We start from the raw sequence: 19,783 nt of genomic DNA, 5'->3' as shown, positions 1-19,783 counted from the left end.
AGTTAAATAACTGAACACAGCATCAAATCTGAAGCTGTGTTCAGTTATTTAACTGAAATCTGCTGCAGAAAATCAGCTGCAGATCCTGTAGGTGTGAACGCACCATTAAAAAGCAATTTCCCCAGCTTTAAGCTGATCACAAGGTTTCCTTATATCAGGGCCCCAGAAACCAAATGTAATTTATAGGTAACTTGACACCATCACAAATGTTCACGTTCTTGGCAGTGACACCACAGGTGAAACAATGTACTATAGAGCTCCTATTAAAATCAATGGCTTATCTGTAATGCAAGGATGTGCTGGGTCTTCCGGAGTGTAAAAACCTCTTTATCAGTCCAGTTATAGAAGGCCAGTTTCGGATGAGTATAATACACAGTTTTGTGTCCGTATGATTGGCCTTGGGGGCTGTGAGACAGATACAGAAATGCATTATACGCTTGTCTGAAAGTGAACAGATAGGGCCTGTAAAATAGGTTATGGGTTTTATATAAACTCTGTATCCAGCATAGTGAACGGATCATGTGAAATTTCCTGTTACAATTGATTGTCCTGATACGGTGACTGTAACATCTACAGACTTGTGACTGAAACAGACGGTAGTGGTTGGATATTGCGACACATCCTCTGTGTAGACCATGAATACGCTTTATCACTGACACAGTACGTCTGTTCTGGAAGGTAGCACACTAGTTAGCTCCCGTAATTGTGGAAAGGTCATTGCTTTTTAAGTGAACAGATGCCATTGTAAGAAATGCTCTAAAAAAGTTATGTAATATCCTTATATAAAAGAAAGCTGGATTTCTCTGCCTCTGGCCCAAGTAGAAAGCAATGAGGTTGTGAAGGCAATCCCCCACCTCCTTCCACTTCTTAAAGTAGTACTCCCACAAAAATGTACTTTCGTTACTGGTGTAGTTATCTGCCCTGTACTGGTCCTGTGCTGGATTATGTCATCGGCACCCAAAGCATCACTTTCCCTGTGAATTCTAATGACTGCATTGATGAGCTTCCTATTGGAAGCGGCTTCTGCTGCACATAAAACACTGTAAGTTTCAGCTAGACCGGTCACATGGTGCTGGGCTGGAATGGAGCTGATGACCCACTAATAAATACACTGGTACGTAAAGTAGGAGGAGGACAGGCCACAGGTTAACTATTTCTTAGGAGGGGTGCTTCTTTAAAGAGCATGTTCATTATAACGTTTAGACATGAAAGGTGAGGTATATCGCTACATTCAACAATTATGTTATATGGGTGGGTTCACACGAAGGAATTATTGCGGAGAAGTTCCCAGCTGATTCTGTTGCTCGTCTCTGCTCGCGCGACGTGCCAATTCTTTCGGCAGACGGCGGAAATCGCCTGACCATAGAATGGAGTCTATGGAAAAGGCAGAAATGCACGCTGGTGCAAGCAGGGGCGAGTGACGGCATCCGTATATTGCTCTGGGGAAAGCGCCAGTAGATGATTAGCCCTATTGTATCTGTCACCGTGACAGCTGGAAACAACGTGTGTCAGAAAAATACCCTCAGAATTTCTGCAACATATTGTACAGTGTATTTCTCCGTTCAGGTTATGTGAACATAACCCTAATGGAGTAATTCCAGCCAAACAACCTTTCCATATGCTGATTGCTACAGACTGGCTGCTGATGGTTAGCACTAGAAATAAGCGCAGTTGGAGCATGCTCAAGTCCAATCGTTCTACATTTAAATACCGGTGTCTGGAGAAGTTGGATGCAGCCCTAGGAAGTCCGAGAAAACCTGGATACAGCCATAGGCTCCAGTTGGGCTCATCTCTACACAGCACCCATTGATATAAAACGTGTTAAGCCCTCTAGGGCAAGAGCAGCGCTCAAGGAGGTCAATAATCAATATACTGTACATGCTTTGGATCAAACCCATACTTCATAGGGCTGCAAAACATTTTATGGTCCTATATTACATTACAGTACTTCTGCTGAAGTTCTTTAGTATGGCTTACATCCTTCAGGATCTATCAGCGGTCCAAATTATCCTTTTGGGTTCAAATACAATAGGGATGAGGAACCTGCGGCCCTCCAACTGTTCGAAATCTATAATTCCCATCATCCCAGGACAGCCAAAGCTGAAGATGGGCTGGTGTAAAAGTGGCCGGTGTTGAGTTTTGGAGTCATTCTAAAGGAGAAATGCTTTGAGCTGTGAAAAGTCAATATCCTTGAGATATTACTTGTCTGCTGTGTATTGACCTCCGCTGATGCAGAATTCTGATACTCGACCTTGATACCAATAGATTTATCTCCATGAGTGATGAATTAACCTTCCGTAAACCCCTGCAGAGTGGCTGTAATGCTGATGGCAATGATAACTCATTTTCCAGCTTGTTCTATCACAGTCTGGTGACAGCGGCTCTTTGTGTACTGTTCCATATTCCTGTTTGTGATCCGGCTTTTCGACTAAGCGCTCAGCTTCTCTTTGTCTCCATTGTTCTGTTGTTATAACTGACTCTGGATTGGCCCTTTCCTGGTTCGGTGACGGCTAAAGAGACTTGTGCTGTAATATTATGTAAAATAAGGGATCAGAAAGTGAGAACACAAAGCAGCCGTGGAGACGGGGACAGAGAAGAGCAACTCGTGGAATGAATCTGGATTCTCTAAGGCCCGGATTTCACTAATAAACAATATTCGACAAGCTGGTTCCAACTTTTTGGAATTCAGAAATTTCTGTATCTAGTACCTCTATATCCACTTGTGCATTGTGCTGAAGCAGATGAAACGGATGAAAATCAATGCCGAAAAAAAAAAAAGGACATGTCCTAGTGGGGATCCAGATTTTTTTTACGGGTCCTCATTGAAATCAATTGTTTACATATTGCAACATGTTTGGCATCCGTATTTCCGTAATAAAATACGGATGACTCATAAGTCACAAGGTTCTGTTTCTAAGCAACCACAGGCTGACAAGCGATCATGTTACTTATTTTAGGGGTTGGGCAAACTGGTGCAATTTTTTCTTTAACCTACTCAACTTTATAAACTTGAATAAAGCAGTCAGTAGTAAAAACGGATTTACGGAAAAACTGATGCAATACGGATGTACTATGGATGTCCAATCCGTAATTTTTAGCGGGTTGTTTCAGGACTAGAAAATATTACTGAATGTGTGAATAAGGCCTTAGTCTTTGCACCTATATGGAAGGGGAAGCCCATATAAGAGAACACAGAGCTCTCAAGCATCATACGTAATAGGATGACACTGAAGCAGCAGCGATGCAATGTGTTCCCTAGCATCATCCTTGACTGACTGCTATAAATTCCTTCATTCAGTTTTACTTCTTCTACGTAAAAGAGAAGGTGTTTCTATTAATTTCCCCAGGATGAGTAAATGCTCTTTCATTAGTCATAAATAGCAGAAGTTGTGGTGTCCCCAGCATAGTATCTTTGGCTTCGGACCACTGGAACGTAATTATACCGGATGTAACCCTGGCGATGCTATGGTTCATGTGTAGGGCCGGTTGCCCAGACTAGTCTTACTTCTCGCTGGGAGTTCATTGTGTTCTGTGGTTCCAAGAAGCCAACACATGTTCTGACTGGATTGTATTCTTGGAATACACAGGAATACCCTTTATATTATAGAGAAAAACACTGTTATTGGGAACATCTGCTGAGTAAACGCTGTATCCCAGCTGTAAACATATGGGAGACATGTCCATGAGTCAGTAGGAGAACACATTGCTGGGTCATGGTGGGCTTCACATTGGAATTCCTTACATTCATCTCACATTCTTTCATTTGTGTTGTGCTTTTTTTTAGTGTTTACATACTTGATGATACCTCTTAAAATTTCATATATTTTAGATAAAGCATTTTTTTTTATCTCTGGATTAAAGTGATCTTCCATAATTGACCAACATTGCCAACATACTCGGCATGTGTAAAATTCAGCATTCTATATCTTTGCTATTCACTTCCACTAATCACAAGAATGATGGTCACAAGTCCAATGGATAGTCAATAGAGCGGAAGCCAAGCATGCACACTGCCGCTCCATTCACTCAGGAAACATGAGGTGATTGGTAAGGGTCCTGACGTCTTCAGAAAACTTATATATATATTTTAATATAGGAAACAGATCTGTAAAGATCAAAAATGTACATTTACGTTTATTTTACATTAAGCAAGTCTTTGATATGGCTAAGTCACATGTCACACTGACATTATGGACTATGATTGTTAAATGGTGTCATACAATCTTACCTTGTGATTTTGTAGTCATGTGTTTCCTTTAAGAATGTTTATTACCAGGTAAAGTCCTCCTGTGTTGGCCGTGACAAGAAACCTTTCCTGCATTGTCACATTGCCTGCCATTACCTACAGAAGACTGAGGCGGTGTCTGCTCTTGCCATATGTTCATGGCCTATGGCTTAGGCCAGGGGTGGGGAGCCTTTGGCCCTCCAGCTGTTGCAAAACTACAATTCCCATCATGCCTGGACAGCCGAAGCTTTAGCTTCGGCTGTCCAGGCTTGATGGGAATTGTAGTTTTGCAACAGCTGGAGGGCTGAAGGTTCCCCATCCCTGGCTTAGGCAGTCAGTACAGTCTGTACACTGTAGAATATGCTGGTTCCTTATAATCTCATGGTGCGCTAGGGCTCTGTTTACACTGTTTACTTTATTTTTTATGGCAACATTAAGGATTGTTCTTTTGGTTACAAATTTCAGAACCCCAATGGACTCATTATATGAGACGTGTCGGCCATGACACCTCATTCTTTTTAAATTATCACTGTCCCTTATCACCCAGTGTTTATAAATCTCTCCGGTGTGTTATAAAAGTATTTCTAGCCATTACGGTATCTGTAGTCAGTAAACAACATTCTTATTATAGTTGCAGGTGTTTCTCTTTTAGTCATTGTATCCATTGCCACAAGCTTTTTATCCAATAGAATCTTATGTAATTGCCACCTGAAATGTCGGGTAACTGTGTATATATGTTAAATCTATTAATCCTGAGTTACAGCCAGAGCTACATTCATAATTCTGCAAATCAAAAGCTCGATAAGAAGAATGGTGGATTTCTATATGGACCTGGTCTCTCTCTCCTGATAAGATGAGGAAATTCGGCACTTGTATAAATCACAACTTTCTTTTTCTTTATTTCTGATGCAATGTGTTTCGAGGGTACACTACCCTCTTCCTACTGGTTATACCTTTAGCTATACAGCGGGATCACAATCTCCCTCTTAGTACAGGTTATACCTCTAGCTATGCAGCGGGGTCACGATCTCTCTATTCCTACTGGGTATACCTCTAGCTATACAACGGGATCACAATCTCCCTCTTCCTACTGGTTATACCTCTAGCTATACAGCGGGATCACAATCTCCCTCTTCCTACTGGTTATACCTATAGCTATACAGTGGGATCACAATCTCCCTCTTCCTAATGGTTATACCTCTAGCAATACAGCGGGATCACAATCTCCCTCTTCCTACTGGTTATACCTCTAGCTATACAGCGGGATCACAATCTCCCTCTTCCTACTGGTTATACCTCTAGCTATACAGCGGGGTCTCGATCTCTCTATTCCTACTGGTTATACCTCTAGCTATACAGCGGGATCACAATCTCCCTCTTCCTACTGGTTATACCTCTCGCTATACAGCAGGATCACAATCTCCCTCTTCCTACTGGTTATACCTCTAGCTATACAGCGGGATCACAATCTCCCTCTTAGTACAGGTTATACCTCTAGCTATACAGCGGGGTCACGATCTCTCTATTCCTACTGGTTATACCTCTAGCTATACAGCGGGATCACAATCTCCCTCTTCCTACTGGTTATACCTTTAGCTATACAGCGGGATCACAATCTCCCTCTTAGTACAGGTTATACCTCTAGCTATACAGCAGGGTCACAATCTCCCTGTTCCTACTGGTTATACCTCTAGCTATACAGCGGGATCACAATCTCCCTCTTCCTACTGGTTATACCTCTAGCTATACAGTGGGATCACAATCTCCCTCTTCCTACTGGTTATACCTCTATACAGTGGGATCACAATCTCCCTCTTCCTACTGGTTATACCTCTATACAGTGGGATCACAATCTCCCTCTTCCTACTGGTAATCCCTCTAGCAATACAGCCCAGCATGCAATTAGCTTTCCCTACCTCCCGGTTGCACTGGTGACTTATTTTACGGCTGTCAGATATCACTACCCCAGAATTACGAATATGATACCCAGATAGAGCCTGAGCACCCATTGGGTTTGCCTGACAGATATGTAATAAACATTGGGGCCTTTAAACAGCCTAACTCACTGGTATTAGGCTATGTTACGGCTTATTGAACACTGGGTATCCAGTAACATTGCTGTGATATAGAAGTGTTGAGGGTTCCGTCCTTTCATTTACCGGTTTCGAGATGTTAGATTTCCATTGATCATATTCTAACTATAAAGACACCTTAGGGAATATCCATTTAGAGGGGTTGTCTGGCGAACATAGATCTGTAGATAGAGCTGTTCTATATGTGTGACCTTTTACTCCATGATGGGGGACTTAGGACCCCCCATTCTTGTAGTCAGTGGTGGTCCCAGCGATTATACACTAATCACCCTATAGACAGGTGATAAATGTTCTGGGGACAATCTTTTCAATGGAAAGCATCATTCTCCTCTTTGAGGTTCTCTTTTAGTGGTCATGTGATGGCGACCCCTCCTCTATAGTCGTTTATACTTGTATCTCCCTGTGTTATATCTGTACTATACTCTGCAACGCTTCCTTTCTTTTTCGCCCAATTGAGAAATCTTACAAGCTTCACATTTTCTATTCCCGACAAACATGCTGGTTGCCCAAGCCGCATAGGAAATACTAGGAATTTGTCAATGTCGTTCTTCTTAATAAGTCATCACAGGTTTCCTGCCTTGTCACAATGCACTTTTCCTATTTTGTAAGATTCAATAATTGCAGTCTGTACAGTTTCTGTAGCCTGTCGTTCTCTTCCTATGTTTCCAGTTTTCTCTCTCTACCTGATTCAGCAGAATCCTGCGTTTCCTGCATATTCCCTGCTCCAGGATTTCACAATCTGTGGTACATATAACCCTGAGAGGACAAAGACCAGATGAGCCGTGCCGGCTTTAGCTTCTTTATAGTGATTGGGATATAAGGATATACAGTCTAAAAGTTTTTAGGCAGTTTATATATCTATGGGAAGTATAGTAGCATTCTATACCTTGTATTGCTTTCATATGGGATTTCATCTCCCTTTCGTCAGGAAAGTAAGTGTCCTGTGTGTGTTCCAGCAGCGAAGAACATTGTTTATAGAGGAGAGCCCTCATATCTTCTAGGGTACAAAGAGTTTCCCTGACTCTGGAGGACCTATCCTGTCCTGCATTTTACTGACAACTCACTGATCTAAATGGGCACTGTGTTATCCCTAATGTTGCCTGTGGGGGTGCTGTAGAGAAACCAAACCTTTGTTACTATGTTTTCCAACATATTACAGCTGATCACTGGGGTTCCCAGCAGGAGAAACACATTGTGATCAGCATATTGTCAGGGGACTCTTTAAGAATGGTTTTAATGTGGAAAACCCCTTTAATATTAGGGAATGTTTACATGTGGGGATTTTGCAGAATTTTTTTTACCAATGTAGGGGAACTTATTTCCATCGAAGAAACAGGGAACAATATATTAACCACAATGGTTTCTTCCAGTGGGTTCCCTGTTTTTGGACAATATTTTTGCTTGTTGGGGAATCTGGCAGTGAGTGTTTTCCTCCAGCGCCACCTCAGGAGATATATAGTATTACACAGCGCCACCTCAGGAGATATAGAGTATTACACAGTGCCAATTGAAATAAAAGGGTTTTCTAATTCCTTCCAATTTTCGGGATATTTGTAGGTTATTTCCTATACTAATGGGGCGTTTTGGTGCACTGGGGACAGGGCTACTCGTCATTGTGCACTGATCCTGCCCGTCCCTTTTAGCCAATATTAACAGAGCATAGCGCTGCCCCAATATTCATTAGGAGAGGCCAGGGCAGATTGGTGCAATCCAGTCCTCGGTGCACCAAAACAGATCATTAGCATATGAAATAAGCTACAGATATTCTGAAAATGGTGCCAAAGATTAAGGTAAAAAAAAAAAAATCTTACCTTCATCCTCAGCTCCTCTTGGACTATAGGATCATAGGAGGTTAGATGTTTGTTTCCTTTTTAAAGAGGTGCTATTTTTATTTTGTTTCCCTCTAAGGAATCAGAGAACCCCTTTAAGGCTCTCTTATATCTGTTTCATATTCATAGATAACCCTACCCCACGAGTTAGACACACATACCTGTAATTCTTTAGTTTAGAATTGTAGCCCAGCATATTCTGGATCACACATTGTAACATTGTAGCATTGTTTATATAGAGCCCTTTTCGAGTGTTTTTTTCCTCTCTGTATCATTAAACATTTATAATATGCAAAACCTCTAAAAACAATTCTCCGTCCCTTCCTGTATCCCTGCCATAGCACAGCTCAGTAGGCCCAAACATCTTGTACTCGGTGAATGCTGTCATCTAGTTTCCCCATTACAGCTGTGATGTTTGTATTGTGCTTAGACGTCCTCTGTTTAGTTTATGAAAACACTGCGGCTGCTTTTTGCATTCTTACAAGATTTACATGCCGGAATCCAGTGAACTTGTTTTTTCAGCTTAAGAATGTTGTGTGTTATAAGCATCTGAGAACTCCAAGTGGAACATCCAGATTGAGCCGCTTTGCTCTCGGTGACCCAGAGCACATTATGCGTGTGGCCCTGTGCTGTGCGGCAGTGTATGTTTATGGGGGGACATCAACATAGCAGGTCTAATGACGAGCTGCATAGACAGATTTAAGGGGGTTTCCAGAAACAGCACCATTATTGTCTTTGGACTTTCTTTGATATTGCACAATGCTGAGCAGCAGTATTGGGACAGACAGAAGGAAGAAACAACAGACCCTTTTCCAGATCCTGGTTTAACCACTTTAAAGGGGGTTACCCAAGGTTAGAAAAGCAGGACCTCTGTTCTACAGAAATGGGGTCACACCTGTGCATGGGTTGCAGCATTTTACTGATGGGACTGAGCTGCAGTACTGCACACATCCTTCGCACAGGCGTGGCACAGTTTTTGAAGCAATCACAAGACCAATAACATTTTAAAGTGTTCCTGTTATTTTCAGAGATTTTTAAAAATCTGCATGATTTTGTTAGATTAACCCTTCAGAGTGGTGACAGAGACAAGGTGATTTTTGGTTCCTGTCCTCTGTACTTAAACCCCCAAGAATTTCCAACATGGTGAACAGCTGCTTCTCATTCTCTCTGTTTCAGGGTATAGGACCAGAGGCAGGCTGTTTGTCAGTAGTACTTTCCCTGACTTATCTGGCCAATCACAACCCAGCATCTAGTCCTTAAAGGGAAACTCTAAGCAGGTTAAAAGCATCTAACCTTCTGATATGCCCATATAGCACACAGGGCGCTGAGATTGAAAGTAAGTTTCTTGCCTTAACCATCGGTGCCATTTTTGGGATGTAAGCAGTATAATCTAATGATTTGTTTTGTCGCACTGGGGGCAGGGCTAAAGCCCTTAGTGCTCTGATGCACCCCTTTTAATGTATATCAGCAGAGCATTCTGGCCGGGGGACAGGCCAATGACGGATTGGTGCACTGGGAGTGGTGTCCCCGCCCCCAGTGCAACAAAATGCCTCATTAGCAGATGGTTTAAATTGGTAATTTTCTAAAAACAGGGCAAAGCATGTAGGTAAGAAACTTACCTTGATCCTCTGTGCCATGTGCACTATAAGGACATATCAGCAGGTTAGGTACTTCTATGCCATGACATTGTGCTAATGAAGTTGCAGTGGTCTTAACGGCCTGCACTATGTTGAGGATTATCTGCCATACACTGCTATAAATGACATATAGAGAAAGTGGGGAGTTACTGATGCACTGGCTTTGCAAGGTACTGTGTAAGCATTGAAAGGAATTGCAGCAGCACAGCCAGGTAGGGGTTAAACTTAGCCCCAAAAGGTGCTAAGATAAGAGGAGGAGGCGGACAGGCTCTCAAAGGTTGCAGGTTACTAGCCCGACCTTCCTGTGTTTCATCCTGGTCTCTCTGTTAGCAGAGATTAACTGACCTTTAAAGGGGTAGTGCGGCGCTAAAAAATTATTCACAGAATAACACACATTACAAAGTTATACAACTTTGTAATGTATGTTATGTCTGTGAATCGCCCCCTTCCCGTGTACCCGGAAGTGTGTGCTGCATTATACATTACCTGATCCGTGTCGAGGGCCGTCCGCCATTTTGTGCCAAACGTCATATTCGGACGAACGGCCGAATCCCTGCCACCGCCCCCCCCCCCCCTCCGCCGCGTCACCGCTGAGGCTAGGTTCACACTGCGTTTTCAGCATCCTTTGGGACATGGGAAGGGGGCGATTCACAGACATAGCATACATTACAAAGTTGTATAACTTTGTAATGTGTGTTATTCTGTGAATAATTTTTTAGCGCCGCACTACCCCTTTAAGTGCACAACATATTGCAGGGAAGTCAAACACCTAGTGACTTTTTTTCTGCAGTAAACTTTTTGTAGATTAAATAATATATAAATTTATCGGGAATCACCTAGGCTATTTTATGGAGGGAGGTTATTTGAAATAACAGCGACTATTTAAAGGTAATCTGTAGACAAATTCATATGGGTGCGCAAATAGTTAAATATATAATGTTACAATGGCCCATTTAGTAAACAGATGTTTGCATAGGACTGTCATCCTTTGGACAGGAGCAGCCATCACTATCTGTCCGACCTCTCATTCCTCTTCTCTATTCCCATTATACACTTGTTCCCTGGTGTAATTTCGGCTCGGGCTCTCCTCAGGACAATGCTGCTTGCAGGTAATACAGTGCATTACTCAGCTCTGCTCTTTTGTTCTACAGGAATACATCATACGTGTCCAGCGAGGCATATCCATGGAGAACAGCTGGCAGGTAATGCATTTATTTATTTACTTGCGTCAGTCGTATCTTGTACATTGCAAACACGTCTCATAGTCACAGAGTTATTGCAGCTGAACAACAGAAGACCATAAATATTAACTCCGATAGAACATTGTGTATCCAGGAGGTGGTGAATAGGCACTTACATTGTTAGTATGGCCGGCAATTATATTCACAGCATGAACGTGCAGACAGCAAATCTTCAGCGACTGTGGGATGCTATTATGTCAATGCCGAACAGAATGTACCAGGATCTTAGTGGCTACTGTATTACATTTCATCAATGTAATAGTTACTTTTTCGTAATACCACACACAACCTGAGGACAAGGGGGTGCTGTTTTTGCAAGAAAGTAGCTTTGCTTTTTCCAGTCCTGAATAACCCCTTTAAATTGCAAGTTTATTCTCTGTTAGCTGCCCACATCTGCACACTACAGTCTCTATTCATTTCAATTTGGTTACAAGAAATCTTGAATTTCTTTAGACCTTTACTTCCTCCTTGAGAGAGTTAATATGTGTCACTAAAGTATTGAGCTATCTCGCATGTCCTTTCCTCCCTAAGGCTGCGTTCACACCTACAATATCTGCAGCAGATCTGAAGCAGATTTGATGCTGTGTTCAGCTACTTAAATGAAATCTGCTGCAGAAAATCAGCTGCAGATCCTGTAGGTGTGAACGTACCATAAGGGTACGTTCACACTTACCGGATCCGCAGCAGATTTCATTTAAATAACTGAACACAGCATCAAATCTGCACCATCAAATCTGCTGCAGATCTGCTGCGGATCCTGTAGGTGTGAACGCACCCTAAGGGTGGGTTCATACTGAGGAATTTTTGCAGATAATATCCGCGGAATTCCGTCGGATGTCCGCGCGCCTTTCGGCCGCCTCCATAGACACCATTCTATGGGCCGGCGTATTCCTATCCGCCAAAAGAAGTGACATTTCATTTCTTTCGGCGGATAGCGCAATACGCCGGCCCATAGAATGGTGTCTATGGAGCCGGCGAAAAGGCGCGTGGACAGCCGACGGAATTCCTCGGGGTTTATCCGCGAGAATTCCGTAGTGTGAACCCACCATAAAGCCTTAAATTAATGGTAATATTTTAGCCAAACAGAAAATAGTAAACTGTACCAGTGCACCAGTTGTGGGAACTTACTAGCTAATAAAGTCCTGTGATCCCAGCAGCATCTACACTGATTCAGGCAGACAGTTTTCCCAGTGCTTTAAAAAAAAAAAAAGGCTACTTCTTAGGACACTAGTCTCAATTCTTAGGGAGTCCATGTCTCATCACCTCGCCAATCAACTGATTGAAGGGGCTACTGTGAGTATCATCAGGGTTCCCTCTCTGTTTACCAGGCACAGATTATTGGATGTGTTCAGGGCCGATGACAGGTTTTCTGCTGCCTTAACTAATATGAAAGCGGCAGGAAAGATTATGCCGCCCCCTCCAGGTCCACAAAATCTGCTGCCTGAGGCAGAATACTCATTCTGCCTCATGGCAGAAGCGGCCCTGGATGTGCCATTGAAGTGAATAGGACTGAGCTGGAATTTTTGGGCACAGTCACTGATAAACTTTACAGTTAGCAGCTATTTATGTGTTCAAATGTATTGCTTATATAGTGCCTACATATGCCACAGCGCTGTATAGGAATTGTCTGTACTCACATCACCCACAGTAGTGTCAATTATATACCAGCATGTTTTGGGGTGTGGTAGGAAACACAGTCAGATATGGAGAGAACATGCAGAGTCCGTACACATGATGTCTTTGGTTAGGATCTAACCCCAGACCTCAACACAGTGTTACCCACTGAGCCGCCACGTCACCAGCTGCTCTTAGTAATGCTACAGTCTGATGGTGCGTTTACACAGACCGATTTATCTGACAGATTTTTTTAAGCCAATGCCAGAAATGGATTTGAAAAAAGGAGAAATCTCAGTCTTTCCTTTATGGCTTGTTCCCTGTTTATGGTCTGTTCCTGGCTTTGGCTTCAAAAATCTGTCAGATACTTCTCTCTGTGTAAACGCACCATGACTCTTTGCTTTTTACAAGACATATTGGTACCATAGACCTTACACAGTACCAGGAACACTGTGCTGATTCCCGTCCAGCTAACATTAATAATGTATGAGGATATGTTGGTATATTGCAGTTTCATGTCTGATTTGTGTAATGTCTTGCAGATAGTTAGAAGATACAGTGACTTTGACATGCTCAACAACAGCCTGCAGGTAAAGTACGCCTCCTGCTGCTTTAGAGGGGCTTCTTCTAGTATTATGCATTGGAATCAGCAAATCTGCTAATTTGGCCCCCTAATGAATAGGTTGTCGACTTTTTGTCTTGTAAAAGTCTTGTTCTGTTATCCAAGTGTTGTGATTCCCTGGAGAAATCTGGAATAAATCTCTGGACTGTATCATACAGACTTCTCTCAGGAATCCAAGCAGAGCCACTTTAACGGGACTAAATCAATGGCAGAGTCATTAGATTCGGGTTTGGCAAATGTTACTGTAGATTTGCTGAACTCTAAATCTTATATATATTAACAAAGGCCGAATTAATAGGTATAACGCTGTATGTCATAGAAACAGTGCGGCTCTCAATAGATTGAGGTTTAAACTGTTTGTAAAAACATTTGACATGTCATAGAGACATATGAAAAGTTTTGGTACTGATGAGGAGAACGAGCGTAGAGAAGAGCACACTGCACCGCGTCCTCTCCCCACTCTGTGTATGACAAAAGAGTCAGGCTCCATTGCTTCGGTTGCTATGCCCATAGATTTACTATAGAAGCAATCAGTTGGGGACACCCAGACTCATGTGTTTAAAGTTTTTTTTTTCATATATTGTCCTACCTATTAATTCATGTCATGTCAATCAATAAATGTGGACAGCACCACATAACTAGGCAGATTATATGGACATAGGTGACTTATCATGGCTGCTACTCTTAATATTATATTAAAGTGACTCTGTACCCACAATCTGACCCCCCCAAACCACTTGTACCTTCAGATAGCTGCTTTTAATCCAAGATCTGTCCTGCGGTCCGTTCGGCAGGTGATGCAGTTATTGTCCTAAAAACAACTTTTAAACTTGCAGCCCCTTGCCCAAAGGGAGTATCTGTGCCCTAACTTTGCACCATCCCTCCGTCCCTCCTCCCCACCCTCCTCATCATTAGGAATGCTCCAATCAGATTGCCTCCTATTCCGCACCTGTGTCAGCCCGGCACATGGGCTGGATCATTAAGGACCTGTTTAATGTTCAGCATGGAGAAAATGTTCCAGTGGCAATTCTAATGATCAAGAGGGTGGGGAGGAAGGGTGGTGCAAAGTTAGGGTGCAGATACTCCCATTTTGGCACAGGGCTGCAAGTTTAAAAGTTGTTTTTAAGGACAATAACTGCATCACCTGCCAACCCGACCCCAGGACAGATCTTGGATTAAAAGCAGCTATCTGAAGGTACAAGTGGTTTGGGGGATCAGATTGTGGGTACAGAGTTGCTTTAACAGTGTAATTTAAAGGGGTTGTTCACCATTTTTTTTTTTCTTTTTTCAAATCAACTGCTTCCATAAAGTGCCAGATTTTTTATTGACTTCTATTAAAGCTGATAAGTATCTTCCAGTACTTATCAGCTGCTGTACACCCTGCAGAAAGTGGTGTTTACTCTCCAGTCGAACACAGTGCTCTCTGCTGCCACCCATGTCCATATCAGGAACTGTCCAAGGCAGTAGCAAATCGCCATAAAAAAAACTCTACTGTTCTCCAGACTGGAAAGAATACACCACTCCCTGCAGGACGTACAGCAGCTTATAAGTACTGTAGGACTTGAGATATTTTAATAGAAGTAAATTAGAAATCTGTTACTTTCTGTTTTTAACACATTTTTTTTTTTTGGGGGGGGGTGAACTACTCCTTTTAAGCTTAATTTTATTTGCTTTTAGTGAACCTTATACATCACTTAAGAGCACTTCTAGCCCTCCAGCTGTTGCAGAACTACTACTCCTAGCATGGACTGCTGGAGGCTTTACAGGAGTCCTCCTCTATATATACATTTTCTATCCATCTAGCAGTTCACACAAATTACCCCCCTATGACCCGAGCAGACACTGCACTGGATTCCGTTCAGAGCCGTATGAAGGTGACACACCTGAGAAAGAAGCGCTCGTGCCCCTTGTTCTGCCTCCGCAGCCCTCCGTCTCATTTATCGCTATTTTTCACTTTCTAATGTGCCTCGTTCCAGGTGTAATTGGATTTTCAGTCACTTGTCAGAACTAATCACTTCCATTTCTCACATGTAGCACGTAGTCCCGGCCGCCCATGCTTCATATCCTTTTCATTATAGCGCCCAGGCTTTTCTCCACTTAATGTGCGCAAATTGGATTTTCTTGACAGATGGTTAGGAAATAGAGCGCAAATGCATGAAAGGTGGACGTGTGAGCGGGCTACAGGTTCAGGTTACAGAATCAGGCTGGTAGAGAACATATTGTTTTTGTGTCAGACAGTCCGGTTTATTTTAAGGTTTGTCCCTGCAATCTTATCCCCCGGCCTGCAGACGCCTCTCCCTAGCTCCTCTGGAAGCCGCTCGCACTGACGCTCATTACAGCGCTTTCATCTCGTGTCTGCTCTGCTAGTTTTTTTTTGGGGTGACTTGAAGCCTGGAACGGCTGTTGTGTATCAGTCACAGGGCTGCGGCATCAGATCAGATGCTAATAAAATCAAACACTCATTTGTTATGTGTATGAAATAACGTCGCTCCACGCGCTTTATTCCTTCCCTGATCAAAAGACTCTTTATTCCCAGCGTTCTAGTTTTATCATTACGTTGTGACTCTGAAATCAGATGTGGATAAATCTTTAAAACTCTCTTGGCACCTTTTATGAAAGCGGCTGTGTTGTAGGATTCGTCTTCCTTATTAAAAGCCTTAGTGAGAGCGTGAAATGCACTTAAAGGGATCCTGTCATCATCCTGCCTCAACTAGGAGTCATTATGGCGGATCCTGGTGTCCCTAATTAAAGGGGTATTGCATTTAAACATAACTTTTGATAAGTTGCTGTCCATGGTGAGACTAACAATTCCTTCCATATTTGTTATTATCTATTCAGTCTCCTTCCCCCAGTTCTCAGCTGTTGTTTACTTCAGAAAACACAACAATCTGTATGTGAGCTTTTTTCTCTCTCTCTCTGCCTCCTCCCCCTTCCCTTCTGAGACAGCTGTAAACAAGTCCCTGGTAGGCTTTATCTGCAACATTGTAGATTCTTTGTAATGCTGGGCGTTATTTTGATATCAAGTTGCTGATGAACTCATTGTGATTAATCTTCCTGGCATCACAAAGAAGCTACGATGTTGCAGATAAAGCCAGTCAGGGACTTGTTTACATCAGCTGTCTCAGACGGGAGGAGGGGGAGACGTAGAGAATGTTACACAATGTGGTCTGCACCATACATAATATTTCTTGTGGATGGGGAGACGGAGAGAAAGTCCACACATAGATTTCTGTGTTTTCAGCAGAAAGCAAAAGCTGAGAACTGGGGGAAGGAGACTGAATAGATAATAACAAGTATGGAATAAATTGTTAGTCTCCTCATGGGCAGCAACATATCAGTTATCAAGTTATGGTTGAGTAGAATATCCCTTTAATGGTTTTGTTTTTGTATTTTTTAGCAGAACTGATTGACGACCTACAAGATAAGCCTACATTGATCGCTTCTGATCAGCTGTTCAGTGTGTGTACCATACAGTGAATGGGTTTGGAAGCAGTTGGCTCTGTTCACTGTGTGGTGGTAGGGCTGAGTAACTGCAGCTCAGCTCCCATTCAAGTAAATAGTAGCTGAGCTGCAGTTACATGTTGCCGCTACTACATAGTGAACAGAGCCAACTGCTTCTGACCCTGTTCACTGTATTATACACACACTGAACAGCTGATGGGCAGGAGTGCCAGGTGTTTGCTCCCCATCGATCACTGGTTGATGGCCTATCCTGTGGATGTTTTGTTTTGCTCGGCCATAATGTAGAGTTGTATATGTGCCTATGCCTCTGTTCACCTTCCCCTCCCTGCTCATATTACACCATGTACCAGCTGACTGACTGTAAAAGAACCTGCCAACCTATTGTGATCAAACACCGAGAATAATCCAGTGTTATACCTGATCATATCTCAGCAACCAACAGTACACAGTGATCCAGACTAATCTTGTTGCACAACTTTATATGTTTGTTTTCTAGGTTACGTGTTTATGGCCCATGAACTATGATTTTGCTTACTCTGATTTATCTTTATAGATCTCAGGTTTAAGTCTACCTCTGCCTCCCAAGAAACTGATAGGGAACATGGATAGGGAATTCATTGCTGAGAGACAGAAGGGACTTCAGAATTACCTGAACTACATCACCTCCAATCATATCCTTAGCAGCTACGAACCAGTCAAGAAATTCCTTGACCCCAGCAACTATTCCGCAAATTACACTGGTATGTGCATTGTCTATGTACGTATGTATATGTATTTTTTTTTTCCACAGTATATTGTTAAAATTGCAACACTGTGCGCCCGAGAGTATTATAGAATTACAGACACTATGCTGCTTTCTCCTTGGGATGATATATATTCTAACTATAGGAATACCCCTTTAAATATATATGTATGTTAATAATCACTGTGGACTTGCCCCAACAATATAAAAGCACAAGGTTGCAGTTCATCTGGCTTTATACAGGTCATGGGCCCCGACCTATCAAAAAATGTCAAGCATTTTTTTAAGGTCACAGGTACGCTTTAGGAGTAGGAGGGGCTCCTGGTGATTCATGTTGCTTAACAATCAGCTAAGCCTGAATTGCCAGGACTACTGGCAGCAGTATGATGTGATTTTATATAAGGCTAAGGGCCCTATTCCACCGGACGATTATCGTTTGCATAATCGTTAACGATTAACGATCTCAAACGACCTCTATTGCGAAAGACCTGAAAACGTTCACTCATTTCCATGGAATGATAATCGTTACTTATGATCGTAATTGCTATTGCGATAATCGTTACTTATGATCGTAATCGCTATTACGTTCGCATCTATTGCGAACGACCAAACAATGTTTTATTCAATGCGAACGATTTGCGAACGTTTTGCGAACGTGCAAAGATAAAAATAGGTCCAGGTCTTATAAAGCAATCAACGATTTCTCGTTCGGTCGTTAATTGTTAACTGCATTTCAACCGAACGATTATCGTTTAGATTCGAACGATTTAACGATAATCTAAAACGATAATCGTCCGGTGGAATAGAGCCCTAAGGTTACACCGCTACTATCCCAGTTGCATAGCCAAAGATCTAAGCGTCGTCTGCCGGCATCATAGGTATTAAGTCATGTGGTCATGTTGCAGCATGCAGGTTACCGCGACCTGACTGTCACCAAAAATCCAAACCTGCTGGATTTCTAGACTATGGGGTTGTAACTTGTTGTTACAGCACAACCAAGTGCACTTTTATTAGCTGTGATGCAGGTGGGTGACGCTTGCCATGTGCCATGTCTCTTTATTCTTGTCTTCTTACATTGGCACATAGTTTTATATTATATGTAACACTATGAATACTCCATTCATATAAACATATTGTACGTAAGCACAGTGAATGGAGGTTCTTGTTTGCTGTTGGTGTCTGAGATCACCTGGATATCAGCTGCTCCCTCTATTCAGGGCAGATCTGCTCCATTGCACAGCGCTATGGGAATACTAAGGGGAAAAAAACAGATGATGCAGCTGCCTCCGGTCTGTACACAGTCTCGCTTCCAGGCTGAAATCTCTTGTTTTCTTTATTAACAGTCAGTTATCATTTGCCAAATAAGTCCATAGAGTAGCCTGGTGGCAAAAGTTGTGTTTTACTAAACAATTTATATGTATCAGTGGCAAATGTGAATAACTAGACAATAAACCAATAGAAGTGGCCATGTTACTGGTAAAACCCCATTATTAGTGTAATGCATGCACTGTCTAGTATTTCCTCTTTACAGTATAGTGTGATACTACATGTCCTGTACTGCTGTGTCTGTCTAGTATCTCCTCTCTACAGTATAGTGTGATACTACATGTCCTGTACTGCTGTGTGTCTACTATCTCCTCTCTACAGTATAGTGTGATACTACATGTCCTGTACTGCTGTGTCTGTCTAGTATCTCCTCTCTACAGTACAGCATGATACTACATGTCCTGTATTGCTGTGTCTGTCTAGTATCTCCTCTCTACAGTATAGTGTGATACTACATGTCCTGTACTGCTGTGTCTGTCTAGTATCTCCTCTCTACAGTATAGTGTGATACTACATGTCCTGTACTGCTGTGTCTGTCTAGTATCTCCTCCCTACAGTACAGTGTGATACTACATGTCCTGTACTGCTGTGTCTGTCTGGTATCTCCTCTCTACAGTACAGTGTAATACTACATGTCCTGTACTGCTGTGTCTGTCTAGTATCTCCTCTCTACAGTATAGTGTGATACTACATGTCCTGTACTGCTGTGTGTGTCTAGTATCTCCTCTCTACAGTATAGTGGGATACTACATGTCCTGTACTGCAATGTATCAGTGGAGACTCTTCAGTGAGTACTCTATTAGATTTTTTTTTTCCGCTGATCTCCCTGAGCTCAGCGATTGCTGTGTTTTGTTGGTCTATTTTTAATTGACCATTAGCCAGAATCCTACTCCACACTGACGAGGGGCAACTACCCCGAAACGGCCATCTGTGGATGGATGCCTGCCTTGGCAAGCTCTTACTCGCCACAATACTCGCCACAGAGTAAGACT

At 42.5% G+C, this 19,783-nt stretch overlaps 1 protein-coding gene across 2 annotated transcripts in view; it reads left to right on the top strand.

Moving 5' to 3' along the window:
• The window catches only part of PXK (PX domain containing serine/threonine kinase like), a 63,201-nt gene that overhangs the window by 9,574 nt on the left and 33,844 nt on the right, over positions 1-19,783 (top strand). For both annotated transcript variants that reach the window (XM_069966974.1, XM_069966975.1), the window contains exons 2-4: positions 10,936-10,986; positions 13,182-13,229; positions 17,277-17,463. In XM_069966974.1, coding sequence (XP_069823075.1) covers positions 10,936-10,986; positions 13,182-13,229; positions 17,277-17,463 — 286 coding nt within the window. The remainder of the gene's footprint in view (positions 1-10,935; positions 10,987-13,181; positions 13,230-17,276; positions 17,464-19,783) is intronic.

Source organism: Dendropsophus ebraccatus, chromosome 4 (assembly GCF_027789765.1).
Source record: "Dendropsophus ebraccatus isolate aDenEbr1 chromosome 4, aDenEbr1.pat, whole genome shotgun sequence".
NCBI lineage: Eukaryota > Metazoa > Chordata > Amphibia > Anura > Hylidae > Dendropsophus > Dendropsophus ebraccatus.
Note: the sequence above shows the minus strand (reverse complement) of the source record. Positions and strands in the feature narration are given on the sequence as shown.